At 38.0% G+C, this 26410-nt stretch overlaps 1 protein-coding gene across 2 annotated transcripts in view; it reads right to left on the reverse strand.

Moving 5' to 3' along the window:
- The window catches only part of RAD54B (RAD54 homolog B), a 63953-nt gene that overhangs the window by 10284 nt on the left and 27259 nt on the right, over positions 1-26410 (reverse strand). The window contains exons 4-9 of one of the 2 annotated variants that reach the window (XM_085053221.1): positions 14060-14260; positions 10726-11013; positions 8105-8267; positions 7185-7410; positions 921-1128; positions 253-392 (exon numbers count right to left, since the gene is read on the reverse strand). In XM_085053221.1, the coding sequence (XP_084909347.1) occupies positions 253-392; positions 921-1128; positions 7185-7410; positions 8105-8267; positions 10726-11013; positions 14060-14260 (1226 nt within the window). The remainder of the gene's footprint in view (positions 1-252; positions 393-920; positions 1129-7184; positions 7411-8104; positions 8268-10725; positions 11014-14059; positions 14261-26410) is intronic. The other variant, XM_085053222.1, reaches the window with a different exon arrangement.

Genomic DNA, 26410 nt, shown 5'->3' on the forward strand with positions numbered 1-26410 from the left:
GGCATTCTGAGGGGAATGCAGGTGTTGGAAGCACAATTGTTGCCCAATAATAAATAGGCAGCAAAAATGAGGTGATTTTAACATGCATGTAACTCCTCCTGTTCCCTTTGGAAAACAATTGACTTTATGTCAAATAGGAAGATGAAAAGCTTCAGCTACTACCAGTAGTCCTGAGCTTCACTTTGCAGCATAGACTGCAAATTTCACTTTTCTATGAATTTTCTTTTATAACTGCATTTTTTAACCAAGTACCTCTGTTGCTGAAGGTTCTCTAGATCTGACAATTGGTTCCTCATATATCTTTCTATATGTGGATAAAGAACCAAGTATTCCTGGATTCACAAACTCTATTAATGCATAAAATTCTTGCAAGTCATTTTGGATCGGAGTACCTTGAAAGAGAAAAAAAATTTTGAAAATGGTAATTTTTTCTTTAAACTGATGGAAGTACATTGAATGTAGGGTTTAATGTTGAGAATACATCTTGAAAACAGATGTTTTGTTCCAATGTGAATTACACAGTCCTGAACGGATCTAAAACCTTACCATGAATAATAAGATACTGTCCTCCTAACTAAACAGACTGAATATCTAATTGTTCTGACAAAGGAATTTAAAAAGTCAAGTTCTAAATAAATGTTATTAAATAACTACAAAGGAAAACATTGAGTGTATGCAGCGTCCTGATTCCCTTGCAGAAGATCCCAGGCTCCTTACTTGCCCCTGAAGACTGACAAATTTTGCTTTTATGTTAAAAAAATTGGAAAGAACCTGTTTTTACAAGACCTGAGACTTCTTCATTTAATACCCATTGCCAAAATTCCTACTGATCTCCTGCCATATTTAGAATATCTTTTTCTTTTACCTCAACCTAGCACTATCAACATAAAAAAATATTAGAAGTAATTATAGATACTAACCAGTAAGGATAATTCTCCTCTCACAAGACAGACTAGTAAGGGCTGTAGTTGTCTTAATAGTGCTATTTTTCAGACGATGTCCTTCATCACAGATTAGGAGGTTAAATTCTACAGCCTGAATTTGGTCTGAAGATCGCAATAGCATCTCATAACTGATTATCATAACTGAATAAAGTGGAGAACCGAGGAATTCTTCTACTTTGTGGTCCTGCAGGCATAAAGGAATATACATCAAACAACTATTTATTTGGAGATCACATCCTTAAAAACCATCACATTCCTTAAAAATCCAGTAACTACAGATATTTCTTCTTGCATGACACAAAATAGTAAATATCTCTTTCATTACTTCAGATTATTGATTCTTTCCTAATTTGCAAAGGAGATCTGATACAATTTAAAGTTTTACCACCTCATTAAAAGAAAATGTATTATTCCTTTTGGCTTTCAAATCCTCTGAGACACATTAACATGAAGGTGAAAAGCACAGAGTTCCTGCAACAGCTTCCCAGTGCTGGCATTTGGGTAAGCTTCAAATGAATAATTAAAGCCAAGATAATGAAGAGACACAGGTATCTCCTTGTACATTCACTTTGGATCTCAGCCTGGTAATGTCCAGTAGGCAGTTACCACATTCTACCAGAATTCCCTTTGTAGTTTTTTATTGAATATTACATTATTGAAGATGATACTATATAGATGTTATTTAACCTATTGAATAGGTTCTAGGTATCAGATTGTAGAAGAGCAAAGTTCAGATTGCTCGGAGCTCAGCTGGGAGGGATTCTGCAGGAAGTTTTCATGGAGGCCAAAGGAACTTAAGTGGTGGGATTTTTTCAAAAATGCTCTTCTGGAAGCATGAAAATAGTTCATCCCCTTTAAACATAAGGGAAGCCATTGGAGAAAGAAAACCCCTTGGCTTAACTGCAAGTATCTGAGTCAAAATCAAAAGCAAAGTGTACCAGCAACAAAATGTGGATAAATACCTGTTGAGATCTACGTGGACATTGCCAGGGCTTGCAGAGATGCAGACAGAAAAGCAAAAGCTCAGCTAGAACTGAATTTAGCCAGAGATGTCAAAAACTGCAAGAAAGGTTTCTTCAGGTATGTATAAAACAAGCAGAAACAGAAGAATAATATTGGCCCACTGACAAACAGGAGAGGTGGATTAGTTGCAGCACCTCCTTCACCTCTGTCTTCACCAACACAAGGTTCCACAGCCCTGGGAACAAAAATCCAGGCTGACGCAAACACAGACCCACCAGTGTCAGTGAAGGAAGAGTGGGGGGTGAGCTTGACCCCTATGCATTAACGGGCCCTGGCATTGCTCAAGGGTGTTAAGAGAGCTGGCTGACATCATTGCAAGGCCACTCTGCACAACCTTTGGAGAAGTCAAAGGAGAGCAGGGGATGTCCTACAGGACTAGAAGGATAATATCACTCCTCTTTACAAGTAGAGCTTAAAGGAGGAACTTAAAATTACGGAACAAATCCTCAGGGGAGCTAGCACAAGTCAGATGGACTGGGATCAATCTCAGGATTGGGAAAAGCCAACACAAACTCACCAAGCACAAATTTAGCTTGACCAACCTGATCACCCTCCATGACAAAGGAACCTGCTTGGTTGGTGTGGGGTGGCTGCCTGGATTTCTCCAAGGCTTTCACTATGGCTTCCCACAGCCTCCTCCTGGAGAAACAGATGTGCTACAGGGGGGATGAGTGCTCTGTGTGCTGCTGGGAAGTGGCTGACAGGCAGCACCACCCAGAGGGTGCTGATGAATGGCTCCTTTTCAAATGGGCAGCGTGGCATGAGTGGAGTCCCCCAGGCAGCAATGTTGGCTCCAGCACTGGTTAATATCTGCACATGTGATTGGGAAGATGGGATCAGGTGTACCATGATGAAGTTTCCCAATGATACCAAACTGAGTGAGAAAGTGGACATTTTGGAAGAGAGAGCCACCCTGCAGAAAGATCTGGATAGGTTGGAGAGTGCTGACAAGTATCTGATGAAGTCCAGCAAAGGCAAGCATAAGGTCTTGCACATGGGAAAACATAACCCAGGTGTGCAGAACAGGCTGGGATCTACCCAGCTGGGAAGCATCTCTGTGGAAAGGGATCTGGGGATCCAGACAATCAGATCAATATGAGAAAACAGCAGTGTGCTGGCAGTCAACAGGATACTGGGCTGCACCCACAAGGGCATCCCCAGAAGAGATCATGAAGTCATTATCCCACTCTGCTCAGTGCTCATCAGGCCACACTGGAATACTGTGCTCAGTTTTGGTCCCTGTTGGGCAGAAAAGATGTGGACAGGCTGCAAGAGGTCCAGAGAAGAGCCACAAAGATGATCAAAGGACTGGGAAGCCTGTGACAGGGAAAAGCTGAGAGAAGTGGGCTTGTTCAGCCTTGAGAAAAGAAAGCTTAGAGGAGACCTCATCCCCACATTCCTCTATTTAAAGTGAAGATGGAGACTCCCTTTTTACAAGAAGTCACATAGAAAAGACAAGGGATAATGGGTACAAGTTACTTCTGAGGATGTTCCAATTGCACACATGAGGAAAATTTTTCACAGTGAGAACAATAAGCCGTTGGAATAATCTCCCCAGGGGAGCAGTGGAGATTTGGCTGGACAAGATGCTGGGCCATCCTGTCTAGACTGCTTTTGCCAAGAAAGGTTGTATCACATGATCCTTGAAGAATCTTTCAACTAGGTATTCTATGATTATTCTTTAATTAACTTTGTTACTAGCCCTTAACATTGATGGTAACATCACCCTGGGATTCAGAAAATAAGAGTCCATAACCACCCCCAGAAAACATGGTAGATTTCTAATCCTTGTACTACCAGCCAGAAAATGACTGAGACCATCTCCTCTCTTACATATCCCTCAAGCCCTTTTCCTTCAACAGACACCAAAAATATTCATGTCTATTGAAGAAAATACTCACACTAAATACTCACTGTAATGGTGCAGTGAGATTCCTCCAAAGGGTTTCCCAGAAATAGTTGCATTTCTGTGCAGATTTGTAAATGCACTAGGATTCTTTACCTGCCTTGCAATTCTACATTAAAAAAAAAAATCTACTGTGGGCATCTCCCTTACCTTTCCACTTGGCTCCAGATGCTAATTTCCTGAATGTTTCTTCCTAACAATGCTCACTAACTAAGCAGGCTATGGGTGCAGCTGACAAGCTGAAGAATCTCTTTAATTGTGAAAGCAAATCAATCTAGAGCCTCAGAAGGTATTTTTATTTCCAAACAAGATCAGTTACCAAACACAGACAACTAAGTCTGGAGCCAGATGGTGTAATACATTGTAAAAGCAGCACCACTTAATTATCACAACCTTTAGAGCCTCCTAGCAGGTGATTCAGATGAAACTATAGGATGAATCCAGCACATTAATCTCACAAAGTACCATACAGCAGATCAGTCCCCCACATGCTGCTCATGAAAAGGCCCAGCACATGTCAGAGGAAGCAAGGAGTAGTGAGCACCAGGTAAGAAGGGCATGAACCCATTTCCCAGGGTGTTTGGGACTGGACTCGAATTTTCTTGTTGTTTCCAGGACTGCAGTTAAGTGCCCACTTCCTTGCTGCATTTTTACTGCCATTTTCAAAACAGGAGCAGCAAATTTCCCAATACATGAGCAGAGACACAGAGAAGCCCTGTAGGGAACACCCAATGCTGTCCCAGCCCAGGGTACAGCCTAAAAGACAGAGGGACTGTCTCTCTGAACTTTTCTCGGGATGGTCAAGCATCAGAAGATGCCCAGAGTCCAGAAACCATTTTCTTTTCCTACATTTTCAGGCTGTGAGCTGAGACTGTGGGGACAGTGCTGAGGCACTGGGGAACAGCCTCTTAACATCCCTCTCATGGTAAATAATCAAGTCTTCAGGACAGTATGAATTCCTTAAAAAAAAGGCAGGAGAGTACTGACATATTACAAGCCGCCTGTAGCCAAATATAATATGTTTCCTACTGTATTGTAACAACAGCAGTGGATGATGGATGAAAAATTAAAATAAATTTACAAGCTAATTTCAAGTAATTAACTCAATATTCTTAACTGGCTGCGAGATATGTCTGTATTACAGCCTCCATTTTAACAATTACCCAAAGTGACTTGACAGGTTTAAGCGAGTTGCCTGGAGCCACATGGAGCAATTGTCACTCAGTATTAGAGGTCCATAATGTCCCAGACTTCCTCATTGAACAGACCTCTCTTTGCACTAGCTCAAATCCAATGCAGCTGGTGAAGTGTAAATTCAAAAATGCTGAATCATAAAGCAATGTAAACCTATAATTATTTATTTTTCCAGATATTTTGACTTAAAAAACAAATCAAAACAACTCCAGGAAGAAGAGATGCTCAGCAGACAGATAAAGGAATTATTCTCTCAAACACATGGTAAATGATGATAATGTGAAATTAACAAAACGTAAAAGCAACCTTTGTGGGGATGCCTTCATTTTAAAAGCAATGTCCTCTACATGGCATTTGCCTTTTAACATAATTAAACTGCAATCACATTTTAAAAGCAGATAAAGTCCTAGTGTTTTTAAAAGTCTGTTACTGAAGGGTTAGGATCAGTTTGTGGTGTTTCAGCATGAAAGCGAAGAAAACATTTTAAAAAGTCTGCCAGTTCTTTGAATGTATTCCTGACAGACAAGAACAGAAAAAAATGTTTGAGACAAGCTCTTCTTTTTAAGTTATACTGGGGAAGTAACAGTATGGTAATTGCTGTTTTTCCAGAGAAGATAGACAGTAAATTATTTTGAAATACCTCATTATACCTCAGGCAAGTCATATTGTGTCTTCCCTTTGCATGATAATGTATTGCTTTGTATTTGGGAACACAATCTTTAAAGCTGCTGAGTGTCCCCAGTCAAATAGGTCTGATGAGATGAGTAAGAACATTAAAGTTATTTAAATTTAAAGAAAATGAAAGCTACTGTCATTTTGGGGCATAGTAATTGTCATCAAATTCAGGGTTTCTCCTCCCAACATTACTCATAAAAACTGCAAGAAAATGTTCAGTTATCTCTAACTACCCTTTTAGGTTAAAATGTTGCCATATTATATTTAGCCATGTATCTGTTTGTTTTAGGAACTTCCATAACTCCCATCCTAGCCTATACTACATTACAGTTCCTGACAAGTCAGTTTGCTTCAGTTCCATATCCTGAAATAAGTTACTAAGAAAAGCAAATTATGTACAGTGCACCTATCACATATGCATTGTCTTCAGTGGAAGATCAGCATTTTCAAGAGTTTGGCAATAACGAGTGGAATTCAAAGAAATAATTATTGTTACAACATTTTGTACTTTCCACCACGAAGTGAACTGCTATTAAAAACTTCTGTTTCATCTGAAATATTCATTCTTCCACAGACAGTAAGAATAATGCAAGAAACTAAGGGCAAATCTGGTTGATGCAAGAACTGGATAACCTTTAGAATAAAGTACTATTTATTTCATTAGTCTACCTGTATGGAACTATTAGATTAAAAAATAATTTTGGAAGATAAGTATCTTTATCTTTGTTGCAAGCACCAATGCAGGTACTATAAGCTCTCCACTTCTCTGGAACTCGTGAATGCTAATACTAGCAGGAACAGCTTCACTATAGGAGGGGACAGGGATCAGCATCATCCTGCTTCTTAATAAGATTTGTACTTGTCTGCATCCTTCTAGGGACGAGAGGTAGTCTCATTACCCAACACAGAGACTCTAGGCTTGGTAACCCATAAGACTTTAAATCATCCCAACACAGATCTAATTCTTGACAGTGACAATAAAGGGAATAACCTTCTGAAGTAACCCAAAATAGGCAGCCAAAACAAATCAGAAGTTTTCAGTACAGAACAAAAGCAACTACCACAGAAACAGAGCAAAAAGTAGCTGCTTTGGTATGTAAATCAGGGAAGGTGTGCACTTCAATAGATAACAGAAAACTCCTTAAACAGACGAGGCACAGGGAGGAGCATGTCACATTTTACAACTTCCCAGGTGAAACTAGAGGAAAGGTAAGACAGACATATGCTGCACATGAGCTTGAATTATGACATGGTGACTGACAGCAAAATGCCCATATGGACAATTATCTGAAGAAGAAATAAAGTATTTCAAATACATTAACAGAGAATTACTAGGCTTAATCTATATTAAAAAAAATTGAAAAACAAAGAAGAGGAAAAAATCATAATTCCTATATTCTGAGCCCATAATTACTTAATCCCCTTTTGGAAATAAATCTTACCTGATCAACTGTAAAGACTTTGATCCTTTCACTTCCTAACCATTTCTGAAATTCTTTTTTCCAGTTTTTCACCAGACTCCCAGGGGTGACTACCAGTGCTCGCTTTAGTACAGGTTTGCATCCATAGGGCCCTTGACGCAGGAGAGTCCAGACAAGTGCAATGCATTGCAGTGTTTTTCCTAAGCCCATCTCATCAGCAAGAATAGCTCCAAATCTGCCACTCACTCTGTAAGATGTAATGAGGCGGTGGTAACTTTGTAAAAGACAACTATTCACAACTGGCTTAAGGATTTGCTTCTGTGGTTGTCTTCTGAACCATAAAGAACATATTTATATTTATTATAGTCTACTGTAGGTTTTTATTCAGTTATACTAGAAGACCTTGGAATGAAAAGTCTCATTTTCTACAGTAATGCATTAGTCCTTTAAAACTAAAGTTTAAATCTGCTTTTAGAACTAAAATTATTGTCCAATACCTTAAGGAATCTATGACTTGAGAAAACACTTTTGAAAACAATGCTGTATTTTTTTCAACAGGTTGAAATAATATCTTTTTTATTCTAAATGCCTGAATTATAGATTACATTAATAATTATGAATTATATGAAATATAAATCCCAGAAAGCAGTGTTCATCAGCATGGCTTTGATTACGTCTGTGTTTACAAAATCTGGTATCTTGGTTTTGCAAAACAAAACCTAAGCCTCTTGGTGCACTAGCTTCTAATAACATCTGGCAAAATCATGGCATGCATGATGCTACATTTAGGTCAGAAAACACTTGTGCAGCCTCTTTTGGGGGAAAATTACTAATATTGATTAATTGTACAATTGCTCAAAATTTCCCAAGTTGTCACATTTCAAACATGGACATGAAAATAATATAGGTACTAAAATCTAAAAGGATAATTCATATCTTACCTCATTCCCATTACACATTCATATAGAAATACAATTCCTTCTTTCTGATGTGGGCGGAGGTTATTTGCAATGTAAGGATCTACAACTACATCCACCACAGGTAAACCAGCCTTATTGAACATCCACTGATGACTTGCATTTGGTCGTGGCATAACTAGAGAATCTTGAAGTTCAAAACATAATCAAGTATTACACAAAATCATTATTTTTAGTCTGTTAGCAAAATCTGTTAGTGTTAAAGTTAATGATCTAATGACTGTTAAAAATACTGTTTAATATATTGACCATTCTCAGGCTGAAAACACCTAAGTACCTAGATTGCCTTCTACATAAAAACATTATTTTACAGGTTTTACAAATAGTTTGCATTCTTCTCAAAGGTAAAGGTGATAAACTGAGAAATATGAGGGGATTATTTTTTCTGATGAGGTGAAACTGCCTACCTAATAAAAGCTGCATGATAACTTTGAATTCATAGAGTTAAATCAGAAGACGTTCCAAAATACTTCTGAAGTGGAAGTCTAAGAAAAAGAACATAAACAATAACCTACATAAAATCTAAGCACTACATTTCAAGGGGATATTCTTGCAATTGCCCAGAAAGACTTCTCTGCCCAAGAAAGAGAGATAAAATGCATTGATTTACTAAAGAAAAATAAGGAAGGATTGAGCATGAGTTGACAAAGACTGCCACAGTGCATGAATAAAAGAGGCTGACAAGTTTGAAGACATACAGAGGCAAAGAGAGAATGAAGTATTGAGCAACATCTGAATAACAGTTTTGCTTGCCATAATCTGTTTACAAACTCTAACATCATAATTTTGCTAGACAATGTCTATACTGGCTTGCTTCTGCTGCTGCTACACACCTTCACTGAAAAATTGTATTGTCAAAGGACAGAATGAGAAAGTAATTTACAGCTTCTGGTATTTATATGTCACTAGAATAAATCTGTATTGATAGTTGATTCATGGGAATAGGTTGGTTGAAGGCTTGTATCAGTCAGAAAGATTTTGTTACTTACTGACAAAGGGCTGAGTTCTGGTGGATTAAATCAAATTGCATGTGTACATATTTAAGAGCCAGTGGTGACAAAAAGATAACTCTTCTGACAAAAGTTTGGATGAAAATGAGGAAGAAAAAAGGTTTGGATGAACACTGGACCAAAAGCTTAGAAATCATATATGGAAGACATAGCTTTACATCTTTGTCACTGTGCTCTGTTCTGCTGAGCACAAGGATAAACATCTTTCCATTTTGTAGAAGCTGCATTTTAATCAACTATAATCACAGACTTCAACATGAAAACCTCTGACTGTCGCAATATCAAGGTTCTGGTCTTGTAAAGTATCTCAGTAACTTCTGCAAGAGGTTATGCAATCAGGCATTAAATAATGTCATTCTCCTGTGTAAGCAGACCTAAAGACTCAGAGAGTCCAACCTATTGATGTGTTGAGAGCTCCCGAAATCTGATAGAAGGTATTCAAATTCACCAGAAGTCAAGGAAGATAACTAGAATAAAATGTAACTTTTTAACAAACCAGTGCAGAAACAGCAAAGAAGTTAATCTATGTGTTGAGTATATCAGCTTTTTTCATCAGATTTTCAGTTAGAATGCTAATGCAGCATCACCTTGCAACCACAGGAAGGAACATTCTTAGATAAAACGTAATCAAGTTAAATTAAGACCAGAAGCTGGTGTTAATAGGGACGCTTTGCAAAATGGCCAGTGATACCCCTAATTACCACCTGATTAAGATTTCATTGTTTATTTGCATAGCAGCCAGGTAACAGCTTCAAAAAGTCCCACAGTATCAGGATAAGAGGTAAAAACTAGGATGGAGGTATTACAGTAAGAATGTAGAAAAAAAATGTATTTTTTAAAATAAGCATTTCTCTGCTTAGCAACATCTTTTACACTCATTTTTATCTTCCATCTGAAAGATTGAGCCACCAGCAGAATACAGCTCCTGAATGGTTTGTAGACAAAAGAATGCTTCTGTTTAGATAATCAACACCACTTCCTGCAGCTATCAAATGTTAGAGGGTCCCCCTTACACAACTGCTTAACCAACCTATTCCTATGCAGTATGTGAACTCTCAAGGCTCTTCAGCACACAATACTTCTAGAATTATAAAACTTAACATTTATTCCAAAACATATCTGGTTGAGTTTGAGTGCAGTAGTTACACTCACTGGCTCTGAAGAATCAGGCACTGTCAGAAGCAATTCTCTGAAAGTGGCACAACTTTTCTATTACTGCAATTACTGTGCTGCCATGTTATGGCAGTGCTTCACTGACTCCAGAGGTAAGCTGGAGCTCATCTAGAACTTCTAGCACATGTCAGATTGTTTCCCTGATCTTTTTCCTTGGCAAAACTCTCAGAAACTATTCCTACGTCTTTCCACAGCCATCTGTAACGATTATGGAAAACTTTGTGCAGTGCAGAGTATTTTACTTGTTAGAAACACACATGACAAAATCCTAACAGGGTTAGACACCAGTACTCTATGTCAGAAATACTTAATATGTTGAGGAACACAAAAATTTTGGTTACACATTCAATATTTTTTGAGAGTCAGAGGATGTTTAAAGAAACGTAAAAATCTCAATCTTACTTGAAGCATTTGGATCATGGCGAGGTTTGCAGGTTTGAGAATCTTTGAGCATATTCTCTTTAGTACTGGGTTGACAGACATTTTTGAATGGTTTACAGAATGGTTTTGTATTAGTTTGAGATAATGCAGTTGGGACTGTGTCATGAGTCCCTAGTCCAGCCTGAAAACATCTGCCACTGCTGAAATCATCTGCTGAAATTACACCCATCACTTCGATTTCTTTTCCTCCAACCATCAGTGTTTGACCTTCATCAAGACTGTCTAGCTCTTTAGCTTTATATCCAGTACCTAAAAAAATATAAAAATGTATGAATTAGGACAACACAGCAAGTACGACTTCCTTAACACCAGTACTCATCTGCAGGAAGGAAAAACTGTGAAAAGGTATCAGATTTTGAAACATTTGATTACTACACATAAAGACTTTCCCTCCTTAACCAAGTCACATGTGAGTGCTAATAAGCAGAATTATATAGTGGAGTATGTGAGCAAATAGTCATCCTCACCACCAACCAAGTCTACTGAATGTCAAACAACTGTTTAAGAGAACTTTCGAAAATTAGCCCCATATCATAAAATCCAGCAGCTTGCCTTAATAACCATCCTAGGTCCTTTTCCCTTTCTTTCATGCCCCCAAAAGAACTCTCCTAACCCCTCTTGCTATTTATCTAAACAGAGTATTCTGCTTTTAAAATAAATCTCAATAAGTTTTTTTGCACTTAAAGATTCAGATGTATCTGAAATCTTCACTTCTACATATGCTCTGGAACATGCCCTGATTATTGCCAAGATTTATGAGTAAGTTCAGTAGTTGGTGGGCTCAGTCAGGTGGGTGCATTCTCAGAGCAGCTACAAATACTACTGGTCTAATTACACAATACAGCTACAGCTGCCACTTTCTTTTAAGAAAACAATGTAGGAAAGAGTGGGGGTTCTTTCTTTTAAATAGCATTCTACTGGCTGAAGCTCTCACATAAGAAGCAGAGGACATATATAATTTCTTAACTCAGAGAGGTCAAAGCCATATCTCTACTTCAGAGTTCTTTACCTCAATTGTTTAATTTGTGTGACTTTGGATAAACAGGCTTAGATCCTCAATTGGGCCAAAAAAAAAACAAACAAAAAAACAAAAAACAAACGTTATGACTGTGTAGATCAGCAGTTAAATCACTCATCTGTGAAGAAAGAGGGAAGGCCTCCCAAGGCACATTTCATCCAACAAACACTACATATAAAGACTCCTGGAAGCTGTTTGCAAAGCTCAGGTCTGCCACTTCTTGGAATGTGAAAGGTTGGAAGGTGAAGGTCTGGATTTGAATTCCTTTAACAGGAAAAAATTACTGAGGTGTTTCACAGTCTGAGCAAAAAGGGAGATACTTTTCTTCTGCTCCTCTGAAAATATTCAGAAAGCACACAGTGAACCCTGTTTGGTTCTTGAAAGAACTTGCTTTCAGGAAAGAGCTGAAGATGCCTGAACAGAAGAGCATACACGTGCCTTCCTAAACAGGGGAGTTAGGGAGGGCATTTATGATCTCCTTTGCTCAGCATTTTTGTTTTCTGTTATCATCTCTACGTAGCTTCAGGCTGAACACACTGAATGCAGGTGTATCCCTGTGCAGATGCTGCTCAGAAGAGTCTAATTCTAAGACAGGATGGGCTTTAAGGGTAGATAGAAACAGGGAAGGCAAAAAGCAAACCTACAAAGCTCAACTGTTTATGCAGCTGCCAAAAATAACTGTTTCTGTAACACACAGTAATTTACAAGAGAGCACGTCCTAAATTCTTTGCAATGCATTATTAAGGAATTAGGACATTGCAGGGGAGAACAGAAAGATGTTCTGCTGCCTCAGAAATGAGCTATAATCTGTGCTGATTTTAGGTTCCCTTGCGCCATCCTTGATCCAGACCTGGTAAGCCTAAGGAAAGAAAGAAATATTCTTCCTTTGCCTTTTTCTTCCCATTTAAAAATAATAATCCGAGAGGCTCATACACATTCACTATAAAATTCCTAGTATTATAGACTATTTTGGAGATAAGCACCACTACTGGATCCTTCCTTCTCACTTGGTGAGCTAAATAACTGCAGAAATTTAAAACTCACACTGCTTAAATTGGTCAATTTATTATTTTTTTAGAATCAATAAGAATTGAAAGCAACTCTGAATGGGGAAGTTAGCACTAATGACATTGGTATTATTGTGCTCTCTGACACCATCAAACATGGTAAAAAAACTTTTACCAGAGAAAATCACAAGGTTCATTTTTCTATTGTGTTTGCTGTTAATTCAAGAAGACAGGACTTGAAAAAAACACAAGAACAACAGGGTGGTGGCTGATGCATTCCAGGCATTACTCTCTTTCACTCTGCCTTTTTAAAAAACAAGCAAGTCTGTACATACATTGCTTTTCTATAAATAAATTCAAATTAACTTCTAAGTCACAGACTCATTTGCAAATCAAAACTGCCCAGTCCTAACAAGGCTCACAATGTCATGATTGTAACAAAAGAGCAAAGAAGCCATCTCCGACCTAAAATAAATCATATTATGCTTTGCAGAAACATTGTCCAATCCTCCTCCCTTACAGAATATCTTTGGCTCCATTAGCAAAGTTAATTCTTGCTTTGCTTTCAGTAAAAAATTACTGCTTCGAGTTGACGGCAGCCTATGGTTTGCAAGTCTTATTTTTAACTCTGATATCAACCCAAACTATGTCTTACAGCAGCAGCTGCTGCTAAAACTACAAGACTAAAAATTGCTACACAGTTGACTTTGGCTGGGCTGGAAAATGTTGGTGTTTGCCTGTCTTTCCAACAAAGATAATATTTTTAGCTGTTTGACTGGCTGAAAAGTAGAGATCCAACCTCTGAAATTCCTGGCTGCCCTACCAATGACTGGAATATCTACAAGAAACTTACCTTTATCTTTTCCCAGAATTTTAACTCCTTCACTTCTGCATTACGTGAGCAACCAAAATCAACTACTCGTCTCTCATTTGGCATTTCTGTTGAATTAGTTCAGACATTGATTTCCAGATCCTCTCTTTGGACTAGCATTTGGTGTTTCTGTGAATAATGTTATTCAGCCTGCTCCAGCCTCCCCCATGCATCTGCCTCATATGTAATAAATAAAAAGCTTTCTTGCAGTCTTCCCCCCCTTCTCTGAGAAAAAAAGAGACAAACCAAAAGCAAACCCAAAATCTCTACTGTTTTTTCATCCTGTGGTCAACACTGGTATGAAGAACTAAATTATCTAAAGAGCTGGGTCTTTGTTATTCAAAGCACAGTGATTTTCTGCCAGGTGTTCCCTTGAGCAAGTATGCAATTCTACAGTACCTCTGCCAATGTCTTTGCCTTCCATGTCTTTCAATATTACTGACTTTCCTTTTGTAATAAGAATAGCATCGCCTTCCCACTTCTTGTGCTTTTTCTTTGATGCCTTACACCACACGACACTGAAATATTTCACAAGGCAGTCAGGTGTTTCCTGAGCTGCTTCGTCCTTTGCAGTCCCTGATGTTGGCACATACAGTGCATCTAAAAGGGAAATAAAATAACAAAGAATATCTCAGGTTCTCCTGATAAAGTGTACAGTCTTTTGCATTTCAAAAAAATTGAGGACAATCTATACATTTCATCTTATATAAACAATGTGGTGTATTTCCTGTCCTTCTGGTGAGTTTGGATTGAGACAGAACAGCACATAAGAACTCATCCTGAAAAAAAAACCAAACCAAAAAACAAACAACAAAAAAAAACCCATCCCAGAAAAACAACAAAAAAAAACCCCCACATTACATTGTTTCAAAAAGTATGTACTTCCATGGAAATCAGATTACTTGCTGCACTAGTAAGTGAGCTCCTAATTTGACTTATATACAAGACGATAAGAATAAAAGGAAAGGCTGAAAAAAAAGCAAAAGGGAAATGACTACAGGAGAAAATGAAAACATGGTCCCCGTGAGATGGTGCTGGGCAATGTTCTGGAAGCAAGGATAGGAACACAGAACTCAGGAAAAGGAATAATGGAGTCCAGGAACCAGATCTAAAGCTGAAGTAATCTATACTAAGTGGCAGAATAACCATAACTGTAATAACACAAAATATTATTTCCTTGCACCCTTCAAAAATAAGTAATTGTGCAAATCTTGAAACAGACCATCTCTTGAGTATGCACCAACTCAAATGCTGTTACTCTGCTTAGATTGATTTAGATTTGTCAGCAGCTACCTAATTATAAGTGTCATGGATATAAATTTTAATAGGCAATATTTAGGTTAATATGATTAAGGAATCATAATAGAACAGACAGCCGCTGATTATATCGATTAAGAATAAACACATGCTTTCAAGAGTTAGCAATCTGAGATAAGTAATGGTAGAGAATTCATCAGCATTACCTAAAGGAATATCTGTAGCATTCCTTTTCAGCACATGCACGGCTTCAAAGGGAGAATCAGACTAATTTTCATTAAAATACCCTTGCATGCTGGTTAAAAGCTTAAATCGGTTTGCTCCTTTGATTCCATCTGGGATTCAACACTATACAAATCTGTTACAGAAAAGCGCTTATGCCACAGACTAACCTTTCCAAAATTTTCAAGTGTGCTGGTATTTAAAGGAGAAGCAGCAAAAGGAGACTCTTGCTTACAATAATGGTCTGATAAAGAGGCAGCCTTACCTCTTCTACATCAAGTCTATGCATTCTTAAAACTGCAAAATACTCATAAGTTACACACCTAAAATGAGTGCAATTTTTCAGACTAGTGTTTACTAAAAAGGTATTATCTAAATAAAAAATGCTTTATTTATTGACTAGAATTTTCTTCCCAAAACCCTCTAGAAGTTGTATTGTCTGTACAGAGATCTATCTAACACAGTGCCTAAAGCAGATAAGATTTTCCATACATAGATGTTTCTTCAGGGCATTAGCCAACATCTGTAGTCTCATGCAGCAGATGTCCCCATCTCCAAGGAATAACAGAGCAGCTACTGAACACTGACATTTCACAGAAGGACGAGAATATGGAATGGAGTAACCCTTTTTGAAATGTAAGGAATTCTTTGTAGACAAATCCTGGTATATGAACCAGAAAGTAATAAAAAAATTCTTGCAGCTCCGTAAAAAAGTTAAAAGGCTCTATTGGATCTTCAGTAATCACAAATGATAAAATTTAGAGAAGTGAAAGAGAGGGGGGAAGAGAGGAAACCTGTGCCTTGCAAAAAATACAAAAGATTAATTTTATTCTATATTGAGCTTCTAATTGTAAACTGTTTCAACAGACAAAAATCAGATGGTTTTCTTTTTGTTTTTCAAACTGATTCTCTCCGTTTAATCAACAATGACTTTCCTTATATTAAGATTTTTAACTATTACTGCAAGAACTGGAGATTTCACTGCAGAATTTTCTTATTCTGTCTTGAAGGATGGCCATCCATAAACAAACGACCACTTCTTTGTCTCCTCCACTGACCTCCCACATGGGTTTGGTGACCCCTGAGATCTGTTTTATGGTCATTGCTCTTTACTCAGGGTGTCCTGCATGGTATTATCTGAATCACCAGTAAATTAACTTCCAAGTAAATAACAAGTTTTCAAACTTTTCTTATCCCTGCTTCATTTAAAATAATTAGAAAACAAATAATTTAGAAACAAAACTGGAAATTGCTAGCCTTCTGTAATAGAGACTTTTGCTGAAAAAGATTTCCAAAGCAACCTGTCCCAAGCAAGAAGGCAACTGGGCACCAATATTCCATGCAATACTATCATGTTCCTATGGTAAAAATGAAAAATAATAGCCTCTGCAATGTTCAGATTTCTTCCCTCGATTTGCCTTCTGAATTACCATAACTTCAGTTTATAGAAATATTCAATAACAATTTGTTTCTGTGCTACATAAATTATTTTCTTTTTACCAATAACTACACTATAGTTTCAGATAAAAGGGTGAGGTGCTTTTTTAAATTAAACATTTTTATATAAAAATAATTACATCCTCTCAAAATTATCTTCCTTGTAATTTCCTTGCATAGAAACCCTAAACCTGTTCATCAACAATGCTGATTAGGTACTTGCATTCAACCTTCTTTTTATCTTATCAGTTTTGTTTGTATTCAGCTTCACACCTATTTAACTTTAAATATTATCCTAGTGCAATAGCAGAACATTCAAATTCAATTATACTGTGTCATGAGCTTTTCAGGAATTGAAATGAGATCAGTACGTTATACACAGGAACTAAATTCAGTGTTTGCTATAGGGGTACAGAGAGCAGTGCATTCAACAGAAACCCCTTGCTGCTCAGAGACCATAGATAGCATCTGAAGTCGAGCTGGATTTGCTGAGACCCTGGAAGATAAACTGCAACTGTACCTTCTGAGCTCTGCTGTTAATCAGTTTGGAGTGAAAATAATAAGTAACAGCAACTATGCATGCACCGGGACATGAGAAACATCAGGAAATCATGCCCACTCATTTCTCTCCCTAGCAGTCAACAGCCCAGCCTGGCACTGAGGTTTGCTTAACCAAATAGAAACCATAGCAAGCAACATTGGTCTCCTCCCAAATGAAGGGCTTGGGAACTTTAAAGACATGGCTAAAAAGGCTTTGAAAAGCTTCCACAAATAAAGCTTTCTCTCTGGTTAAGAAAACAAGGGCTTAGGTTTCAAGGTATAAACCATAGCCTAGCTGATATGAGGAAAAGTTTCAGCAGCCTCAGGAAGGTGATGATTTACAGAAATCGGGACAGGATCCAGGAGAGGGGACGGGGAGCATTCCAATGGCAAACTAGTTTAACCAGTTTCTGATGAGCAGGATTTAGAGAAAACGCATCGATTAAGTGTGTTAGGTTACTCTAAACGCAGCAAGAAAGTAGCAGCATTATGAAAGACTAGCAAAGGTAACTCAAGCGTTCATTTTGAGGGCACTATGGGCTGTAGGGCTGTAAGCACACACCTTGCTGCGAGGAGTGAGGGGCACGCTCCAGTGAGCAGGCACTGGCACCTTGGCCTGGGTGTGGTTTAATGGATGGCTTAACCCCATCCAACTGCAGCCTGCTGCCAAAGCCCATGAGATCACCTTTCCTTCCCTCTCCCCCTCTGCCTCTCATCCACCAGCTGCAGGAAAATCAGCTCAACAAATCCCATCAGCAACTACAGTCAATATAGGGAAGGGGTATGTGCAGTTTGCGCCAAGGAGACTGGGAGGCTGGCTGCCCGTTTTTTGGTAGCAGCTACTGTTAGGTTGGGGTGATTTTGAAACCACGGCTCCTGTGTTACCCAACACCTCCATACTTGAACTTCCACGTAAGCATGTATGAAACGAGTTTTCCTGCAACTGCTCTGGATCTTCTAAATAAAAAGTACCATCGCAATGCAAAAATTACAATTTAGAGAAGACAACTTTGATTCAAGTTGCACTCTATAGCACTAAGGAATCATTAAGAAATAGAGGGAGGCAATCAAAAAATCAGGACTGCAGTAAAAGGAGGCTGGGGCTTTGAATGAATCACAGCCCAAACTCAATGCCAGTGCTCTGCTGTAGCCTTGGCAGTGACTCCATTCAGGTGCCATCAGTCTGCTTCATTGGGCCAGCACCATCTCTTTCTTCTGAGTAGAGGAAGTAATCAAAAAGTTCCTTAATTAAATTAATTCATAACACTTTGAGAACAGATGTTTACATAGCAATTAAATGTCTAGGTGCCTATGAAAGATCTGTATGTCACACACTCCTAAGATATCCCAAGAATATTTTAAAAATTGGAATCAGATAGCATAATTTTTTATTGGCAAAGCAATTTCACTCTAATGATAAACTTAATACTAAGCTAACATGCAAATGTATATTAGTGTGCCTACAAGACGGAAAAAATATGTAATAGCTCTTCCCACAGCACTTCTGTGAGACTTTAGGAGTGCAAACAATAAGAGTCAAGCAGACTTGCCCTAAACCCACAGGAATCAATGACAGTCAGGATTATACCTCAAAGTCACTTGACTGCAACCCAGTGGTTTGTACCCTTCTTTCAAAGACAAAATGTATTTCTAATTCATTTTGCATGTATCAGCATAGTTAGCAAACTCACCTAAAGACTGATATTTCAAGCAGGAATATTTTCTTTGGAAAACACACCATTGTTTTAAATCCAAATTTATTTTTAAATAAAAATGCAAATGATAACAAGTTTTAAGTATTTTTAAACTTCTGTGTAAAAGTCACTTTATAATCTGAAATGCCAATCAAACTAGCCTCCTGATTCCTGACCATGCAATACTATGGGGATTTCCTTCAGTACATTTTATTTCACATAGCTAACAACCTTGCCAGGCCTTCACAGCTAATAACTTTGCCAGGCCTTCATCAGTCTACAGTACATCTTCCATGCTAGCTGTCTCAGTTTAAGCACACATATACACACACATGCACAATGTCCATAAAAACTGGCATTGAAAGAAAAACCACTGTTTATAAGAAAAAGAATCACATATTAATCCAGTCTTAGCCACAATGAACTCTTTTTCCTTGTAGAAGCTCTACTAACTCAATACTTTGGTGAAGAATCTAAAAGTCTGGGTTGGAGATAACACTGGTTTTTTTGGCTAAGGTAGAACTTTTCCATTCCTGTAAGCTACAAGCTCTTAGAAATAAACGCAGTTTGCACATTCTCTGCAGCTTAATTTCCTGAGGATTACACACTGGACATGCTATAACTGAGGCCGAGAATAGGTTTCTCTGTAGTCACAGCTCTCACTGCTCAGACCAAAGCTGGGTTTCTTCCACAATTCCAGCAGGAAATTTTTCCACTGCCCTCTCCCTCAGACACATCACTCCACTCCTGGCACCAAACCAGTAAGGATGGCAGAGGGGACAAGGACTAGCTACAAGGAAGAGCAATTTAGGTGATGAAGCCTGAAAAGAAAGACTATTGCTGGAAAGGAAGGCTGATGTTAAACCAGTGGAATACTGGCAACTGGGTAAAAGACTGAAGCTCAGGAAGTCTGAGCTGGAAGTAGAGCATGCAGGGAAATGCTAGAAACCAGACAGGGTTTCTACAGTAAAAGAGTAGGAAGACGAGAGGATATGTTCGGAGGAGGGATGGGGAGAACCACTCAGGCAGACTGGGACTGGGGTCCAGTATAAGACTCAAGGACCAGAGAGAGAGAGCTGGAATTTTCTGAGTAGGAGCTGGTGCAAAAAAAACGTATGGCTTTTCATCTCTGAAACTCAAAATGCAAGATTCACTAAGAAAATGTACAGCTGGAAAACACTGAGGGAAATCACAGGACAACTTGGGAGGAAGAAATGAAACAGGAGCTGATTGGGCAATGACAGGGAAAATAGAAGTGGAAAATGACAACAGAAGAAACCAACTAAGGAAAACATGGTATTGCAACATAAAAAATGGCAAGCAGTTGAGCACAGAAGAGTACTGACTGCACAAAGACATGAAGGGCACTCAGATAAACACAACGTCCTGATAAACAGGGCCCATTTCTCTTCCCCCATCCGTCAACTTTTTCCCTAATTCAATTTTTAAGACTACCAAGATGGTCTTAAAGGTAGTCAGTTTAAAAATACAGTAATTGTTACACTGTTCTATATAGTTTTACAGACTCAGTTTTGGTAGCTGCTCTACAGGTGAATAGGGCTGCAATGGAAAATTTAGGTGCAACCTAAGAGATGGAGGTAATTAAGCTCCTGAACTGGATTCATTTCACACATCATTCCTTGCAAGACAAAACAAAGTAAATTCTGAGTTTAGGACCAGCAGAAGACCAAGAATCAGACAAATAACTTCTAGTGGACAAGTCCACAGAGGCAAAGCAGAAGCTAAAGCTTGAATCACTTTCCCTGAAGTCCCTTGGGTACATTCTGCTCTTCAACCCAAAAAACTTTCAATTGCTTTGCCATCAGCAAACACATGCAAAACTCACTGGACAAAACACTGCATGTCGTGATATTAATGGTCTACACTGAATTCAGTGACGTCTTAGTGCAGTAATTTACTTTATTACTCCAAAGGGGAAAGACAAGGTTTTCAACTCAGACTGTCTTACATAGATGAAAATATCAAATTATATCAAATGGAATAATCTGTTCAGGAATGTTAATTTGCTCCAAAACCCAAAAGATTAACATCTAGAACCTTGTGGTACAAAGCTATGTTACCCACCTGCCTACCACTCCCATGACCCATCTTTCATTAAGTGAATAGCTCCGAGGCTGAGAAAGCAAGCAAAGTTTGAAGATGTCAAAAATGAGGTGTTCCAGTGACCTGATCTGCCCCATTCTGCATATGCATTAATGATAAAGTCTTTAGAGAAAACATGCTGCACTACAATGCCGTGGGACCTCTTGCTTATTCAGTGGACAAAACTGAATTGCTGGAAAGGCAGGAAGAGTGATAGGAAAAAAGGCTGCTGCTGCCTCTGCCACCTCTGCACTGCTCTATTGTAAACTGCAAAAGGTGTGGAATGGAGGAGGCTGCAAGGACAGATAATCCACTCTTCTGGTTAGATAAGCTGAATAATGCCTTAGAGAACTGGACTTTATTTGCATGTCTTCTGGAGTTTCTCTGTGATGTAAAGAAAGTAATTTAAGCCCAACTTTCAGCAATAAACATTTGAGTGCCTGACTTGTGATTCAGTCTCGTTTGTATTAATAGTGAACACTCATGGGTGTAACTGGAAGTTGTGGTTGGGAAAGATTAACTGTACGGTATCCTAAAGCACTGAGACAATGCAGTCATCGATGATTCAGTCTGCACCTTCCATAAAAATGGGGCTTTTTGGTTTTATTCTCTCTGTGCCTCAACTCCTGCTTTATCTCCTAGAAAGTGGAGATTATACCCACTTTTTGTCTCACAAGGTTGTGAAACGTAATTACATCTCAGAGGCACTCAGATACTATCATGATGAGCACCAGAGGAAAAAAAATAGCTAATTAATTCAAAATAGTTCGAATAATGTGCTGAGAACAAGGCGTAGCTCTATAACTGAACAAAGAGGTGGAAAGAAAATACAGAATAGTGACTCACTCAGTCGACACAGTCCATTCTGTAAACTGGCAAGGAAGCCTACAGAAATACAATCCTTAATCATGTACTTAATGACTATACCCAACAGAATGTGAAGACTGGGTTCAAGTTGTACTATTTGCAAGTTTTTGGGTACTTGAGTATGTAACCTTTATTTTCAAACAAGAACCTTCTATATACAATAACAGAGCTGGTAGATGTACTTAATTCAAACAAGTAGGAACAATCCTTTCATCACCATTTAATGAAACATTTACCTCTTAAGGGTATCAGCTGCAGAGGAGGGAGGATGGAGAGCACATACTTTCAAAATTACAGATCCACGGCAGAAAACTATTCTTCCTAAACCTCTCAGCTGTCTAAAAATCCAACTGACTCCAGCTTTCACTGTAAAAATTTAATGAACTAAGCTGAAAGCTTCTGTCAGGTCCACAGAAATAGATGTGCAAGTCCTATTATCAAAGGAAAAAGCAGCATCATTGAGAATTCTGAAAGGCTGCAGGCATCATTCGGTGCAGTGAGCCAGATCAGCTCAGTAAAACATTGGAACCAGTCAAATACCATCCAAATTGACTGTTTAGTATACTTCTTAATGATGCCATCCACAATGAAAGTTGTTTTGATTAATTTGTCAAGTAAAGGGGTTTTTACTTCAAAAAATAAATGCAGAAATGATATCCAAAAGCAAAATTTATTCTTGGGTTCTGCAAATATTGAATCTTATTGCAATAAATTATAGTGTAAATGTGATATGAAAATATTCCAAATATTTAAATTACCAAAAAACCCAAATTACTAAAAAATAGTTAATAGACTATTACACAATCACAGGCTAATTGTAGCCTTCTCAAAAAGCAGTCATTTTTTGAAGCAGCTTGCAGAAATGTAAGTGTTCATCCCTCTGTATTTAAACGTTACATAGCTAAACCCGTATGTGGTACTCTGAAAATACATGGTTTGGCAATCTTTTAAGCATTTCCTATTCTATCATTTTTTGGAAAAAAATAAAACTAATTCTGTACTGTACAAAATCTGTTTCTGAAATGCAAAGACTTCTATCTGTAACAAAAAGCAAGCAGGCAGAAAGGGATTTATTAAGATTACATATCCTTCGTATTAACATCTGTTTTAGCACATATTGGAAGGAAAAACACTTTTAAGGTCCTGTTTGTGCTTGTTAATGGCCATCTTTGATTTCCCTGGATTATAGTAAAGAGTCCTTAAAATACAAGTAATCAATAAAAGTTATGCCCAGTGTCACAAGCATGAAACACAACATATTCCTATCCTAAATTATTTAAACAGGACTGTTTAAAATTTATGACATTACCCTGGGAAGAGGCACACAAAGGATGAGTCATATTTTTTAGAATTTTCATGTGTTATGCAGCAATGATTACTTGCAGAGTGACTGACGAAATATTTGGAAAGGGAAAAAGTAATCTTTCCAAATCAAGTTACATAACTTTGATTTACATAAATGTAATCCATTCAGTAGTCCAAGCAGAAAAGTAATATTTACGACCCAAACACAAAAACCTAGAGCTTTAGTTGTAATTCTTACTAGGAAAGCAAAATAGAACAGAGATGAAAGAGAGAAGAAAAGAAAGTCATCACTGTGGAGGTAAGAGGTGTTTACTGTGCTGCCTCTTCTGGCTCTGGATGTAAGAAAACTGAATACAACTTAAACTGCATAGAAATTCCAATGCTAATTAATAAGATGATTCCATGCAAGAAGCCTTAAATACATGATGACTTTAACAGAGACTACTTTATATCAACCCTGCCTATTTTTGGTCCTGAGCTGACCACTTATATAAGGAAACGCTAGAAGACATGGAGATGTGGCAGCTTTCCATCAGCCGACCAGCATTCCCAAAGGACTGCTTTGACCCTTGGTGTCACTGGAAAGCCTCTGCAGCATGTGCAGCTCTTCTTATCCACTGCCCCTATGTGTATCTCGTTGGGTATGTATGTGCCTAGGAACATATGTACATGGGCATGCTCATCATGATAGGAGGAGATTTAGGAAAAGATTAAATTTATCTCTGTTTAATCTGAAAGCAGTCTTCAGAGATGTCCACTAGATCTTCAGAGCTAAAGTATCTGAAAGTATATTTAACTTCTGGACTGCTGAGACACATCTTTAGTGCCATCTCAGAACTTCACTTAGGAACTGTGTATTTTCAAAACTAAAGTACAGCAAATTAGCACATACAGTTATATAACAAAAACTATTCTGAAAGGAATAGATTTTATCTAGCAGAAATAATTATAACAAACAGCAAAGGCTAAATTCCCTAAATGAACTTAGTTCACTCCTTTTCTGCACACACACTATACAGCACTCTGAATCACAGAGCTACAAGCCATATCTTCCAGACTATTTCTGGTCTTTTTGCAAAAGAGCTGGGCCATTACCTATCCAGCTGGACAGTCCAACAGCTCTGAAATCCTTACCACTCCAAAAGAAGGGCAGTTGTGCTTGAGAACCTTGCTGTCATCTGCCACCCCCTGGATCTAAACAAAGTGGTTTCCCCACTGAGGCTGTCAGTCCCATTACTGGCAAAACTACAGACACATTTTCTTGCTTTCATTCAAGGTGTTCAAAGCTGAGAACTCCCTGATCCACTCTCAAGAGTGCACGGTGCTCAGGCTGGACAGGCCTTCCTAAGAATCAGTTGTTATGGACTGCATCCAAAGTGCAACAAACTTGTACTGAAAATGGCAACACTCTGCATTTGCTAATGACTTACGAACTAAGACAAACTTGAGTGAGGTTTCATAGGAATCGCCAAAGACCAGCTTGATGCCAAGTTTCAAGTACTTTTTCAAAAGCACAAGTTCTTTTTCAAAAGAAATGGAACACTACAAAGGAAAGAGGATAAAAAAACAACATATGCTAAACAGAGTATTCTCCCTGCAATCTGTTTCACAGGAAAAAGATGAACAATAAATAAACACAAACACATACAAAGAACACACACATTATAGCCCGAGAGGAGCTACAATGGCATGGCAGTAGCTTGGCCAAACTGATAGTTAATGCTACTAAGGTAATCTTGTCATGTACAACCTACTGCCAAAGCCCCCTTACAATGGAAAGAGATGCAAACATCACCAGAGTGAAACCTGCAGAGCTTACAAGTCAATTTTTTGGGGGGTGGCTTACAGTGCAAGGCAAAACAAATGCCATATTACAACAGAGAACACATCAATAGTAACATATGCACTGGTTTTAATCATGTGTCTCTGTTACATACCACACATAAATGTTTTGACTTCACAAAATGGTATTAATACTATTGCCAAGTGGCCTATGTAAAATTTACCTGCAAACTGCTGCTGAGTTATGATAAATTACTTCTTTCACGTGAGCTCTTCAGTGATTAATAACAAATACAATTCAACACCACTGCAAGTTTTTATCTGATGCAATGCAGGACACAATATTATAGCACCTAACCACAGGCAGTCCAACATCCCTTCTCCCCATCCCCAAATTAGACAAACGTTTTGTCCAAGTGCTTCACTGTTAAATAAAAGCTAAGAAAAAGAAGTTAAAAATTAGTATTTTATAAACTGATTTACTTATTTCAAGCATGCAAAAACTTCTAAACTTTGAAAATTGATATATTTTGAGAAAGCATTAGCAATACAAACAAGGCTCTTACAATAACATACAAAGCAAGCAAATGGTAACACACAGAATACTGTAAACAAAATGACTGAGCCTTAACCAAACTGGCTTCTGAAGTCAACCAAATCTGGAGGGGCAGTGTAAGCCAGTGAAATTATTTTTTCATGATATTTATGTCAAATTATGCTAATTATTGTGATTACCCTGACTATAAATGAAAATCAAGAGCCAAAAAGAAATGGCCAGGAACTAATGACTTCTTTTAAAAAAAAAGTATAATTGCATATGTAAAATACAAAAAATCAGTAGCATTTTTCAATTCTGCAGTTTTGTTAAAGAGCAAATAGAAATCATAAATTATGCAGAGTAACTGCACAATTAAGTATTCAATTTATATTATATTCTTCTTGTGTGGGTAATACAGAATCAACCAAGGTGTTATACTGAAGAGATATTTGGACACATCAACAAATCATTCTGTGTAATCACTAGGATAAAGTAGTGTGAAAATCCCATAGCATAGAAGAAAGGCAGCAGCAGTGGGGAATGCCAATGCCTACAGATGGCTGAGTTTTCCTTGGGTTCTCTGACCCTCATCCACCTCCCCACTTAGATGAATGAAAAGCGTTGCTTTCAACTATTTTACCATTGAAAAACTGAGAGTTTTACACTGAATGATTCGCATTTTGTTAGTTATCATTCAACGGAACTTCAGGAAACTGTATCCTTATTACGGAGGAAACTTTACCCAGACAAACCGGATACTAGAGCAACCATCACTACACACAGGTTGACACCAAGGTGAACACTTGTGGTTTTAGCAGAGATAAAACACAGAAACACAGGTTGCAGAATGATTGAAATTTTGTCCTGTGTTATACAGACAGCTAACGGACATTATTTGAATGACTGTAAATAGCACCTTTTTTTTTTTTTTTGTAATCTAAGACACAGACACTAAAATTTCTCAAATAATTTAAGACCTGGATACTTAGAACAATGACCTTACTT

This window comes from Lichenostomus cassidix, chromosome 2 (genome assembly GCF_008360975.1).
Source record: "Lichenostomus cassidix isolate B80296 chromosome 2, HeHo_3.0, whole genome shotgun sequence".
NCBI classification, from domain to species: Eukaryota; Metazoa; Chordata; class Aves; order Passeriformes; family Meliphagidae; genus Lichenostomus; species Lichenostomus cassidix.